The sequence below is a fragment of the Erigeron canadensis genome, chromosome 9 (genome assembly GCF_010389155.1).
Source record: "Erigeron canadensis isolate Cc75 chromosome 9, C_canadensis_v1, whole genome shotgun sequence".
Classification (NCBI taxonomy): domain Eukaryota; kingdom Viridiplantae; phylum Streptophyta; class Magnoliopsida; order Asterales; family Asteraceae; genus Erigeron; species Erigeron canadensis.
The window spans coordinates 22,244,247-22,259,320 of NC_057769.1; the positions used below are offsets into that span (position 1 = coordinate 22,244,247).

At 31.2% G+C, this 15,074-nt stretch overlaps 1 protein-coding gene across 5 annotated transcripts; it reads left to right on the forward strand.

Moving 5' to 3' along the window:
• Positions 1–9,185: 9,185 nt before the first annotated feature.
• LOC122582741 lies at positions 9,186–15,074 on the forward strand. Of its 5 annotated transcripts, none has more exons than XM_043755164.1 (11): positions 9,186–9,396; positions 9,566–10,697; positions 11,810–11,852; positions 11,988–12,052; positions 12,248–12,347; positions 12,429–12,470; positions 12,566–12,607; positions 12,695–12,787; positions 13,044–13,106; positions 13,248–13,320; positions 13,918–15,074. In XM_043755164.1, exons 3-11 carry the CDS (start codon positions 11,850–11,852, stop codon positions 14,790–14,792), a joined length of 1,356 nt encoding a protein of 451 aa, XP_043611099.1. In that variant the 5' UTR covers positions 9,186–9,396; positions 9,566–10,697; positions 11,810–11,849; the 3' UTR covers positions 14,793–15,074. The 5 variants fall into 5 exon arrangements, with proteins under 5 accessions (XP_043611099.1, XP_043611100.1, XP_043611101.1 ...); XM_043755165.1 differs by having other exon boundaries at positions 12,695–12,778; XM_043755166.1 differs by lacking the exon at positions 12,566–12,607.

Here is a 15,074-nt window from a genome sequence, read left to right on the forward strand (position 1 = left end):
AGATCTCAACTGGAGGAAGTCATCAGTTGCATAAACTGTACATTGCAACTGGACTTCAAATATTTCGGACAATTCTTCATGCTTTCCAGATGTAACTGGAGAGATCCAATTTTCAGCAAAACTGGACCTAACAGTTACGTATGGTTATTTTATAGGCAAACAAAGAAGCAATTTGAGTCAAATAAGGTTTTAAAAGTAGTACATGGAATATATTAACCATCCAGCAAATTAACTTATAAGCAATTTGAATCAAATAAGGTTTAATTCAAACATACATTATGTAACATCCTAAATACTAATTTTCCCCATGGGCTGACTTTCTCATTAGTCAACATATGATTAGGCCGCTAAATTTTAATAATATTATCAGAAGTTCACAAATATTAGCCACGTAAAAATTAAACCACTGAAAAAATATGAAGGAAAAAATCCATAAAAAGGTAACCTATTTACACAAAATTCCTATTAAAGGTAACCTATTTTGTTTTCGTCTATTTAAAGGATCTTATTTTCAAAACATTCCTAATAAACGGTATCTCTTTAGTTTTTGATAGACAGGGCCCGTTAAGTGCCACGTCACTAATGCCATGTCATCAGTTTTGCTGACATGGCACTTGAGTTTGACCCTTCTTTTTCAGCAAATCATTGAAAACCCTTTGATATACATGGAGCCTGATAAATTATTTGAATAGCAATCATTGATTAATACATTTTCCAAAAAAACCGCTAACATCCGAAATGAATATTATTCAACTGCAAAGGGGAATACGTCAATTGGTTGAGCAGATCAAATAAATTGAAAGGCATTCAAATACACAGAACCTCAAATCACTTGATTGAAAAGAATCTCAAACATTATTATAACTAGTTTTTTAATCATATATGACATATTGAGTATTATATAATTCGTAAAATGAATTAAAGAATTGGTGATGGGGCAGCCTAACCCGACTGTTTCAGCCTGTATTAAAAATCACCGATTTGGACCCACACGGATATTGGCAATCAACCAAACCCACCTGAGTTGCCCATTTTGCCACCTATACTTCTAGCTTTTTTGTGAATTTTATAGTCTTCTCTGCCATTTTACTCCAACGTATTTGAATTGTATACATCAAACAACCAAGAAGAACAGATATCACATTTAAGCAACAAACCACAAACTATGTCAGTACAAAAACAATGAGAAACAGGTCCTCCAGATATGTTAGACATTTAATAGTGTTTAATTGATAAGAAATCGAACGAATTTGAGGATGGGGAAATTAGAGTTCTTGAGTTTTAGAGGGGGGGGGGGGAGAGAAAAAGGGGAAGAATTATGGAGGGGAGAGAGAAAAGGGAAAAAAAGAATAAGAATCTGAGATATTATATCGATATATATTTGGGTCGGTCAAAGTCAAGTGTCACGTCAGCAAAATTGATGATGTGACATCGGTGACGTGGCACTTAACGAGCTCTGGCTGTCAATAACTAACTATATACCCTTTATTAGGAATTTTTTGAAAATAGGATCCTTTAAATAGACGAAAACAAAATAGGTTACCTTTAATAGGAATTTCGTGTAAATAGGTTACCTTTTTATGGATTTTTCCCAAATATGAAGTTACATTATTGGTTGTTTAGATTCCGGTTAACAGTGACCAGACAGTTAAAAAATAAATACATCATCTTTTAGATGTCTTCCTAAGTAAGGTTTTTGTTTCTTTGGATATCTTTCATTCATTTGGATACGTTTGCATTGTCATTATACTTGTGCTCTGACGTTTTGCTTGAATAATTTAGTTATACACTAAAATTACTAAACAATTTAATTATCAATCGCTATATCGCATGTTGTGTTAATCTAAGTTAAATTTATGCATAATATCATTGCAATTTTCATACAATTCTTTTTCTGATATATAATTGTGATAACTTATTATAGACTAGAAAGAAAAATTAAATATCTACTACACCTAAATCATCATGCTGAACTCTGATGTTCAAGTAACATAAAGGGAAATTATGCCTCAGCCTATGGATATTATATTTTTAAAATGTAGAATAACTAAATGTGATATCTCGAGAGGAATTGGATATATATACTATATAATAAAATAAATCACCATTTTTTTCTTTAAACTTTCGACCTTTTAAAAATTAAAAATATCTCTTTCTTTTATTCACTAATTTATTCATCTCCATCCAATATACTTATAATACTCTTAATGAAATAATTTACAATATAGACCCCTCAACCGCTGCCGCCACTGCCCCCACTTTTAACATCAATTTCTTTTACAATGGACCACCATCACTGCCCCCACTGCCGGCCCCATGCCGCCCCCACCACCATCACCGCCACCGCTGCCGACACTACCTCCGCCACTTGTAACCGCCATCATTACCCTCACCGTCGCTGCATTGTGTGGTCATAAGTCTAGTATTACAAACCGGATGGTTCTGAGCATATGAGCTTAGCATATGTAAAATTTTGTAAAACCAAATGAAACAACCTTGTCTAAAAAGAAACGAAAATTAGGTGATCGATTCTAATTTGTTCACATAAATACACTATCAACGCCAAATTTGCTTGAATTTGAGGTGCCTTTTTAAATAGAACGAAACTTGAATTTGAGATGTTTTTTAAATTAGAACGAAACGATACTAACATAACAAAATCTATTATCATATTGTCCTTACGTTTTTCACTTCTTTGATTTTGGTATAATGACCAAAGTTTTGATGCCAAGGCGAGGTTTGGTCATGATGAGCTTATGTGGAAGAACCGAAATGAGTAGAGACAATGCTTTTCACAGCAGAAGCCACAACCTCAAAGCAATTTCACTAGATTTAGAATGCCATTTGCACCTTTCAATTCTATCTCCTCAATTCCTCTTCCGTTGTATCCTATTGCAAACTACAACATTATTTTATGAGTTGATCAAACATGACTCAAATTTTCATGACCTTAAACTATTGTTGCAAGGTTCACTGTCATATTCTTTTCTACATAAAAGATTGCACCTTTTCATGTCACCCAAGACTTTTTTCATTCCAACACTCACTTCGGGCCCACATTAAATTTAAAACATAAAGAACATTGAAGTCCCGACTTTCTAAATATAATAACAAAAGACAAAATCCACAAAATATAGTATGTAAAAAGTGAAACATATATTTCTTGAAGGCAAGACGTACTATTTTATTGTTGTATATCTTTTAAATGATGCAACTAATTCATGAAGCAACTTATTGTTTCAGCAACTATTGACAAATATTATCGGCATGAAAGCAACATATTCTTGTAATTTTAATATATAAAAGTTATAATGTTATAAATAGAATTAGTAAAAAATGGCCGTAAGTTAACCAATATACTCTAAATCCTAAAAAAAAAAATGAACAAAATGAAAGAACAAAAATTTCACTATCAAAAAATATGCTATTTATCCCAATATGATACTCATAAAATCCAAATTTAGAAAGAAAAAAAAAAGTGCATCTGTTATATCTTTTAACTAAGTTTTATAGTGTTTACCTTTTAAATTGTAATTAATAGATAAACATAATATAGTATCACACGAACAGATAGCTAACTTATATATTAAACTACATATCTAAATTATAATTATTCAAATGATTATTCTTAACTTAAAAAAACAAAAATTGAAATCAAAACATTTTATAATCATCAATGTCTTGTGAAATAAATTCATTGCGTACATCTATCAATCTTTTTAATGAAAAGGAAGGTTGATAGGAAGGTTCGAACTCCGGTACTTAAAAGATATGCCGGTACTTAAAAGATATGCAACCTTTTTAATGAAAAGGAACGGTCTCATTTTTATAACAAGAAAAAAAAAGTTGATAGGAAGGTTCGAACTCCGGTACTTAGAAGATATGCAACATCATGTTTTTATATGTTAGTTTATATAATTATAATTGTTGTACCTATGTTTCAGACCTTTTTTTTTCCCAGCCGAGATCTATGAATCTTCAAAGACGACACTGCCAATCAATCTACAGTGCCGGTTTTGACTTTTAAGTATTTGGAGACTTAGGGCTCGATTGTTAAAAATTTGCCCCTTGTTAAAAACTCTAAATAATACAACACAAAAGCTTTAAAGGTTTGAAACCCTGTCAAACTAGGCAGCTCACCCATATGCCGATTTTATTAAATAAATAAAAAGTTGATTGTTTACAATTTGTAGAGATAAACTAAATTAGTTTCTATTACCGGTCACTTAGTAACGAGTCAATCTTTCATTTTTAAATCTAAAAACCATACCAAGTTTTACATCAAAATATTGTAATTAACTCCGAATGGTTGTACGTGAGGGGCATAACCTACCAATATATATATAATAAGGTCCTAAATTCTTTTATAAAGAATTAAAGACCGTTAGATGAGTTCAAACTTTTGATTACAACTATTAGATCAAAATAAATATGTTATTTCCAATTTTACTATTGAAAAAACACAACTTTAGTCCTTCTATTTTACATAATTAATCAAATATTATCTTCGTACACTTTAAAACTTTTAATGTATTGATTATATGTTTAAACATATTTGGATTCTATGTTAGCTGTGAATGGACTTTGATCGAATCCAAAAAGCCCATGACTAGACCATCCAAAGTCCAGAACCAAAGCAAAAATAAAAGCTTTTTAAAGATAACTATAAGTATAATACACATGAGGAAAAATTATTTGAGAACTCACAAATAAAAAAGAACGCGAGAACAATTCTGGACCACTCATTTTCTTATATTTTCTCTCTCTTCCATTAAATAAGAAAATTCACTCAAATCATTTAAAATGCTTTATCTCATAAACCGTAAATCGTTAGACGAAACAAAGAGCATGGGTAGTCTTAAAATTTCGTCATCTTTCATTAGAAATCCAATTCGATATAATTTTGTCGACTTTTTAATTTTTGTTTTTTTTCCCATCGTGTTCATCCTACACATGTGTAAGATCATTGTTTTCACATGTAAATTAGTAAATGAACATATGTGCACAACAATGAAGGTCAATGGTGGAGCCCGTCAATCCATGGCAGAGCCATGGTAGCCAAGGACGGAGCCCGTCAGTCCATGGCGGAGGAATAGCGGCTAAAGGCGGAGCCCGTTAGGTAGATCACCCCTCACTGGTCACCCCCTATGACCTATCACCCTCTATGACCTATCACCCTATGACCTATCACCCTATGACCTATCACCCTCTATGACCTATCACCCCCACTAGCTTTGATTTATGAATATCCTTAAGGGCGAAGCCCGTTCCGAATCATAATTTTTGTTCAACCTACACATGTGTAAGTTCAACCTACACATGTGTAAGTTATGTGTAACTACCAAAAAGAAAACGAAAATTAAAAAGTCGTCAAAAAGTATATCAAATTGGATCTCTAATGAAAGAGGACGAAAAGACTACCCATGCTTTTTGTTTTGTCTAACGATTTACGGTTTGTGAATTAGAACATTTTGAATGATTTGGGTGAATTTTATTATTTAATTGAAAAGAGAGAAAAATGAAAAGAATGTGTGGTCCAGAATAGTTCTTGAGTTCTTTTTTTTTTTTTAAGAGTTCTCAAAATAACTCACAATACACATATATATATATAATTCTATGATCAATAAATAAATAAATAAAAATAAATAAAGTATATATTCTTAAATAAAAAAAATGTTAATAACATCATTAAAATAATCTAACTATTTAAATGTATTAATAAACATCATTTAATGGTTATTTGTTAAGGATAAAAAAAATATAGTGTATATATATATATTATAAAATAAAACATACGATTTTTATATAATAATATTATAATATGAATATAAAATCAAATATTGAAAACTTATATTACAATTTCTTTTAAGCATTGAACTATATTTATTCAATTACTTAAATGGAAACCATATCAATGTGGCAATAGCCTAGTGGTACCCGTCACCCATGATGCTTAGGGCCCATAGGGGAAGTTTTAAATCTAATATCAATGATTATCTTAATTATAATCTGTTTATAATTACTAATAACAATAATATTACAATTAAATTGATTACACTTAATAATATAAAATAAAATATTGATAGAAATATGTAACGCCCTTAACTTTTAGCTATATTTTGTTATTAGATAGACATTATGCAATAAAGTATTATTTATTTTTAAATTAGGTTAAAGTGTAAATTAGTGATGAAAAATCAAAAAGTGTAAATTAATTTAAACATGTGTTGAATTAATTAATTTTGAGAAATTGAGAGTTGTGATTGGTCAATTGAATTTAGTGTATATATATATAACTTCTTTTTTTATTATATACATAAGAATGTCTTAAACTTTTTTTATGCAGAAAAAGGACCGTTTAGATTAGTTACAACTTTTATATCAAAATAACTATATCATTATCGAATTTATTATTACATAAACATAACATTAGTCTCTTTACTTTAGATAATTAAAATTTGTGTATTTAATTATGTAAGTCCCAACTCAAGAGATAGTATTCTACTGGAGACACCTCTATGTCAATAGTGGAGTTTCTTTGCAATATGTTCACCAGATCTGGACTCGACCAGTTGGGGTGAACAGTATACCAGGTTATCTGGATGGTTTACTTATTAAGGTGACAAAGTAAATAAGTAAATACAAATCAATAATAAATTAACTTGTAAAGTAAATTGTGAGACAATATGTATTTTTCGTATGTATTTTATTTATTGATTATAAACAAAATACAAAGGTTAATGCAGAACCAAGATATTACAAGTATGTAAATATCCTAACAACCTATGAAATACAATTGATCTATAACTTGGAAATTCCCTTGTCAATCAAAACACTTAGAGTTGTGAAATGTTCCTTTTTGCGATTGAGAGAATATTGCACAAGCACACCAATGTATTGCAGAGTGTAATTGCAAAGACTTATATCGTTGTGTTGTGCAATGGCTTCTATTTATAGGCAAAGGTTGACATTGGGAATGTCAACTTTGTCGTACAAATATGGTTGAGAGCATTTAAGGATGTATGAACTTTTCCTTGAAAATGCTAAATAAAGTATGTCAGAGTGAATACTTTATCCAACCTGCTTTGTACTTTATACTAGGATAATATCTATTATCCGGGTAATAGTACATAAAGCAATAAAGGCCTTTTCTTCGTAATCAGTATAAAGCTTTGTAAGTACTTTACATTGATATTCTCCAGTCTTGATCTGATCAGATGGCCACTGGGCTTCGCTGCCATTGCCATCTCTTTCTTCCATTTGATGTCTTCGACTTCAATTGGATGGTATTCAGGTTTGGTCAGATCTTCAACTGGAGGAAGTCACCAGTTGCATAAACTGTACAATGCAACTTGACTTCGCATATTTCTGGACAAATTTTATGTCTCCAAATGTAACTGGAGACTGGCCAGTTTTGCTAAAACTGGACCTAACAAATTAATATTATAATAAAGTATATATAAAATTAGAAGAATAAATAAGTTTGACATACTTTTATTGATATACATATATATATATATATATAAATATATATAAATATGTAAATATTGGTTTCCCTCGAAGTTAAATCTTAATATTTTACTATAAATAAACAAATAAAAGATTATATAAATTTTCACAATTGATTTTATTTGTATATTGAATTAATCTTTTTTTAACATCAAGAGTATATTAAATAATTGATTAATTAACTTCAAATAACTATAAATAGCCCCCTAAATTGCCTTAATGAGTCAGCTTAGACATCCAAGTTGATCTAACTTAAGTAAGTATAAACTAAGTCAACTTATAACTTAGAAATTAAACATTCTTTTACACTATGTGTTATCAAAAAATCTAATCAATTACGATAGGAATCAACATGTATATACAACTAAATAACTTCGATATATAAATTAACATTATAAAATAATGATATCATTACGAAATTCATTATCGAAGACACACAACATTAGTCCTTATAGTTTTATATAATTAACTTCTTATATTTAGCTTAATTTTTTTATAATTTTTTCTGTTGACTTTACAAAAATAAAAACCCAAAATTTCAGTCTTTTTTTACTCCTTAGCCTGTTACCCAGAAAAAAAAGTTTTATTCATTTTTCATACAATGATACTTGAAACACTAACTTTAAAAAGTTATCTAAAATTGAATTTTTATATAGAAGTAAAAAAAAAATATAAATCTAATTAAAAAATTGATATATGTTTAATACCTTTTAAAAAGTTGATATTTATCTGTTAAAAAAAGGTATTTATTGCTCGCTTGAGCACTAATCATATAAAATATCAAATGTAAGTGTAATGCGTAGATATTGCTATGATGCTTTGATAATTTATATAAAAACTATTTTTTATCTTGTTAATTTTTCTTTATGTGTGTATGTATATAAGCATTAAATTACGTGCAAGATCGTAAAACATGACTAATATAGTTACACGACTTAAAAAAGAAGTCAAATCTATATTCATTTCTTAATTATATTCAATTAAACAAATATGGTCATCTTGAATTTCAAACTGTCACTTAATACTAAAATTTTAAGTTTTACTAATTGTTTATAAAAACATAAAATCATGAAATTTTATGTCATTTTTTCTCTGTCTATATTAGACATATTTTAACTTTGAATGTATTTGCGATAGTTTTCAATGAAAGTTTATTTATTTGTAAATTAGCTCATTTTAACATGATAATAATTTACATCTTTTGCATTATGATACTAATTAATCCGTTTTCTACATCTTATATCTATATTTGTCAATTTATAATATTATGAAACGATAATATGTCATTAACTAAATATATTCTCTCACGTATTACGCGGGATAATAATCTAGTATAATATAGATGACTAAATATAATTACAAGACAAAATAAATAATAAATAATATAAATGGAATAATATTGAAAAATTATCACTTGATTTACATGAGTATATATCCCTTTACCTTTGATATCTGATTTCTGACCAATCTTTTAAAATATATAATTCCTTAGACTCATGTTATTGTTTTTCTTTTTTTCTTTTTTTTTTTTCTCATTCAACTGGATGCAGCCATACAAATTGAATAATACACCCAAAATCCAAAAGTATACCAAGGCTTTATCTTCTAGACTTTTACATCTCTTTTCTCAGCAACTCCGATGACGGCATTTTTCGTTTATTTTTTCAGCGGTATATTATGATCCAAGTGTCCACAACAAAATAACCAATATATATCTCCACTATTCTTGTCGTTTTATTTGGCAGTATATTTGTATATATAAACAACAATGTCAATGTATTTTTTTTTCTTTTTTTATTTGTTTCCACAACGGTTTATTTGTAGGCTTTCATTTGATTGGGAGTATGACTGGAAGCCTATGATTCGTAAGAGTCGTTTGGTATCCAAGTAAGTTTTTATGTTATTAGCCGTTTCATTAAACTAATTAGTAATTACTAAATACTAAGCCATATCTATTATGGGCTTAATAATCATTAAAGATGTAATACGGGGCTTTAAATTTCATTAAAGATGTCAATCTATTTTCATTCTTGTTTAATTTTCCTTCTTAATTCAGGATATCTGTTAACGTATCGTTTTATTAGTTCTATAAAGCTATGCATGAAGATTGTACCTGAGGCTCAAAAAATAATAATTCACTGTTAACGTTAATCCCGTTGGTTCACCCACATATTTTATATATAACCGTATATACAACTAGTCGTGCGCATGTGTCAGGCTTTGGTCGACCCTATCCCGTACCTGAACCATGTTTGTTCAACAAGATTAGAAACTAGATATGACTAAACCCAAACCTATTTGAATCCGGTTTGTCCCAAAAATGTGTACCAATTTTTCTTCATTTTCTTGCACAGAACAGATTCCGGCCCTATTTGAACTTAATATTTACTCGGTCCGCGAACCCAAAAACTTAAACCGGTTTCAAAACAACCGGTTTTAAGAAAAACGCTTTTGAAAATCCGGTTTTAAGAAATAACTTATCGGTTTGACTAGAGGTGTCCAAAACAACCGGTTTTAAGAAAAACGTTTTTGAAAATCCGAACGGGATTCCTCCCAAATCTGTTTGGTTTTTTGCCGTTTGAATTTCAATTTCAAGAATAGGCTTTTTAGCGATTTCATATCGATTTGGTTTTGGTTTTTGGGAAAAAACCTGGAAAAATGGTCAACACCAAAACCAGTTGGGCTTTAGTCAAGAACAGTTTTTGCTCGTGTTGACCCAAACCAGTTTAAATCAGTTTAAATTTCAGTTTCAAGAATCAGTTTTATACCAATTTTATGTTGCTTTGTTTTTTTTTTAATTTAAAAAACCTATCAACCTTTAGACCAAAACGGGTCTCAAAACCGGTTCGGGTTTGGTCAAACCGGATTTTGATCGTGTTGACCCTAACGGGTTTGGCCCAAAATCGGTATTTTTTCCGACTAGTTTTACATGTCAAGGCCCATTGAGAAAAGACTGAAATCCAGCCCATTAAAAATCCACAAAAGTCTAGAAACCCATAGGGCACAAATTACTGATTACCCTAGGCTAGCCTTCCTCCTCCCTCCCTCAAAAAAACACACACACACACAGTAAGAAAGAAAGAAAGAAAGGAGTCCAAGGAAAATGGTGAGGAAGAGACACAAGCACCATGGAAAAGAGAGATGCAACCTCACTTACCCTCAGAGAATGATTGACGCCCCTCCATCTGGTATTTTTGTATTCTTCACGCTTTTATATATACGACGTCGTTTTTGTTTCCCCAACCTTTTTTCTTGTTATTTTCTTAATAATAATTACTCGTAATAAAATGGATTATATTGCTTAATTGGTAAGGTTATACGGGCTAAAAATGTAAACTTTGTTCCCCCAAACGAACTAACTAACTTTCCCGCTCGTTCACTACACTTCACCTCTATCAATCAATATGTATACACCATTATCTCATTCTTGGAATTCAGAAAAGAAAAAACTCTATTCCACTTTTATAAAAAAATCATCTCTCTCTATAACTGTATCAATATATATACATATATATATCTGTATGTATATACCATTATTTCATTCTTGAATTACAGAAAAGAGGGAATTTTATTCTACTTTCATAAAAAAATCATTTCCTTCTCCACAATCTCTCTTTATAACTTCCCACCCAATGGCGAGAAAATCCCGCGGCCGCCAAAAGGCGACCAGAGTCCGCCAACGAAGACCCGCCATCCATACTTATTGGGTGATCCCTCGACCAAGAAGAATCAGATATCTGAACCTTGTGAACGATCGAATTTCTCTCGATTTTGTCATTCTTTTGACTTTGGCAGTCTTTCTAATGCTACTAGTAACTTGCTTCATCTGTGGTGTATCGGGGTTGGCAGTTACTGATCACGTAAATAGGTGCATATTTTGATTGAATTTATTCTGCAATTTACTGTCTTTTGATATGCAATTTATTCTGAATCCGTGTTATGGCGTGTTTTGACTTTATGTTGACTTAACTTAATCTGCAAGTTTTTTTTGGATTTACCGCGGTTATTAGTACTCCGATTTGATTTCACGAAATTTCAGACTGCCATTGACTTTTAATTTCCGTAATAAATTAGTTTAGGCATTTGGATGTATTTCTTTGAGTTGTTAACTGTAATTAGGTTTCTTGATTTTTAGAGTACAGTAAAACCGTAAAAGTTCATCTGAAATTTCTAGTTTAGGTTCAATTGATTGAATCCGTGTTAATTGTGTATTTTGACTTTATGTTGACTTAACTTAATCTGCATATTATTTGGGATTTAAATACTTGGTTTTGAATTTCCAATTTGAATACATGTGCAGCACGCCGCCAAAGCCATCTACATCACAGCTGCATGATGAGATGGTACATACTCACTCTTTAAAGCAATTTTTGCACTAATGCACTGTTAATATGAAAACGTAGTGTTGCAGCATATATATATATATATTATATGCATTACCCATTGTTCATTTTATGTATTACTTCGTTTATTCATAGAGGCAAGAACATGTTGAGCTGGAATTATCGAGAAATGAAGTGGGAAGAGTTATAAATGAAAATGGGTATGTACTCATTTAAATAACTGAATTTGTATGTTTAAGTGTCAAATCGAGGTCAGTATATACGTTGCAGTGCAGCTCAAGCATCGTTCATAGTTTTAAGACGTTTTCTTATGTAAATCGAATATGAACAGAATCTTAACAATTAATCAAAGTTTTGTTTTGTTCCCCATGGCTCATTCTCCTCTTGATGTGCAGGCTGCTAATGGGTAATAATCTTGGGGATATGACCATTCAGGAGCTGCATCAGCTAGAGAAGCAACTCAATGATGGTTTAATATCTGTCAAGAAAATGAAGGTGTGGATCTCTTTCAATCTTTATCACCACCACATTGGGATTTTATTTGTGTTAACTGATAATCCGACTATATAATATCAGGATGCCATGCTTTTCAATGAAATTGAGTGCTCAAGTCGCAAGGTAAATTTGCAAATATTACAGCAAACAACTATGCACTTATATTATGGTTTGATGATCTTTTTCTTATGATATTTTAATGAATTTACATCATCCAGGTTAGAGAGCTTAATTATGAAAATGAATTCCTTCAAGGAGAAGTGAGCCTGATTACTTTTTAAACTTAAAACATTGAATTTAACTTTTTGTATATGTATGTTTACATAAACTTTAACCATGTGTTACAGATTAAGAAGTTAAAGCAGTTTCTCTCTATAACGCAGCATAAAGAAGATATATGTACCAAAACTTCTGCCGACGAGAGTGCCCGGGTACTATATGTATGGTCTTGTATGTGTAATCAAACAATGCTTAGATGTTATTCCGAGAAGTATATCCGTGTTTCTGTCGAAAACTATTGTTTTTGTAGACGACAATTGTTTCTATTTGGTGTGACCATTGAAATTATATCTATTTTTGGAATTATTTCTTTGTTCTATAAATGTACTCGATAAAAAGAACATCAAAAAAGTTGTTTTCTTGATGGAGTTCATTGTAGTGGTGGCATCGATAGTAATCATTCTTTCCGCAATGCAGTTTGCAATGGGGAAAGAGGAGGATCTTACTCCAGTTCTTGATGATCAAGAATTTCTACTACAGGTATCCTTCTTGATCTCAATCTGATTTTTGTACAAAAAAAAAGTAGGAATTTTCAAGATTTTAGTTGGTTTATATTCTGTCAGGTCTTGAATCTTTTTCTTTATCCTGTTCAAGATCTTAATTTTTTTTAATTAACTGCAGGGGACACATGGAATAAATGAGACATTCAGCAGGAATTTTCAAGAAATGGATTATTCGGCAGAAGATTCATTGGGTATGTCCAATTTAACACGCACCAGTTTTCTATCTTTTTATTAATCAGCTTCCATATATATATGATTTTTGTTGTCAGATTAACGTGGTAATGAATTTGACAGTTACGGTTTTCTTATCATTTGAATTACCCATTGGGTGTAGTTTCTTTGAAACTAGTTTTTGTTGTAGTGATTTGAACTGTTAGGAAGGTACAAAACGCATATCGACTCATTAATATTTGGATGTATTTATAGGGCCAAAATGGTTTGGGTCAATTTGTGTTCTTGTCAACCAAAAACACTTTTGCCAAAATTTTAAACCTTTAAAATGTTATAAATAAAAATAATAGATTGGTAAAATGGTTAACGGGTTGAAATGGGGTTAATTCATATAAGAGATTGGTAAAATGTTAACGGGTTGAAATGCCCAAAAGATCCTACCCGTTTGGCCTGTATTTATTATAACCTAGCTAAGTCTTTTACTACTTAAAGGTCAGATGTAATCCAATATACATGTGCCAAGCATTGTTACAGCGAGCTCTGCTAACATGTTAATGGAACGAGTGGAAGATGATTCTTCTTTAACTGATATAATGTTATCTGACTTTTGGTATCAGGCTACCCTATGGTGACTACTCAAAAAAGGAGGAGGTGTTGCCAAAGAGGCAAACAAATTCAACTACCGAATTCTTTTGGTTATGGTCAAAGAAGAGAAAGTGTTTTTGAGAGAATTGGAGAACATGTTATGGCTGGAAAAGGGAAAGAACAGGTGGGAAAAAGGGTAGAGAATCAAGCATTTGTAAGAGGGACAGAATATGGAAAATCAGTTAACGATACATTGAACAAAGTGGTGAGTGATACCGAAAATCAGTCAATGGGAGAAGTTATTTTTCCTAATGAAGCGTTACAAAGAATTAGCCCTGGAATTGGTGGAACTCCCAAAGTGGAGTATGAGGTTAAGAAAGATGGCAGAAAACAGTCCAATAATACTGCAGGGAATGTTTTTACTTGTAACAGTTTCCATGTACTCAATGATGAAGATATCGTGAACGAGGTTGATTCTGTTATTGGAGGGACAGGGAGTTACATGGCAGTAAATAAAGAGGATAAGGATGTGGTACCAAATCTGGCTGTAATGACAGAGGCTGTAAAAGAGGTTATGTGGCTTGAGGGAATTCTGACTGAAATGGGAATTGATATAAGGAAAACAGTGGTTAATTGTGACAATCAAAGTGCCTTGCTTTTGTCAATGCACAATAATGTGAAGTTGCAGTTTAAAAAAGAAGTAGTGGAATCAAAGTTTGTGACAGTATGCAAAGTAGATACTGAGAATGCAGCAGATATGCTTACAAAGTGTCTTATTATGGAGAAGCTTCAGAAGTGTTTGGAATTGGTGCTGGGCATAGTTGTCAAGTCTGATGAACTAGTCAAGCAAGTTGGAGATTATAAAGAAGTAAAAGAACCATCAAGTAAATGGCTTGATGAGTTATAATCAGTCTATATAGTGATTAATGATTTTTTTTTTCTCTCCCTGATTGGAATTGTATAGATTAGAGCAAGAGTTTAGTAAGTAGCCTTGAAACTTTGATGCTGATGTGCCAAGATTGGCAGTTGGGGCCTTGAAATTGTAACTTGTTGGTATATAAGTTCTGCAAAGGTGACACAGGTAAATGGTATGTTACTATTGGATGTATTGTTTTTAAATTTGCTGCAGAATCAGTAAACGTTAGGGTGATTCTGTCATTGTTTATGAATGCCTTGAGTTTTAGCTGTA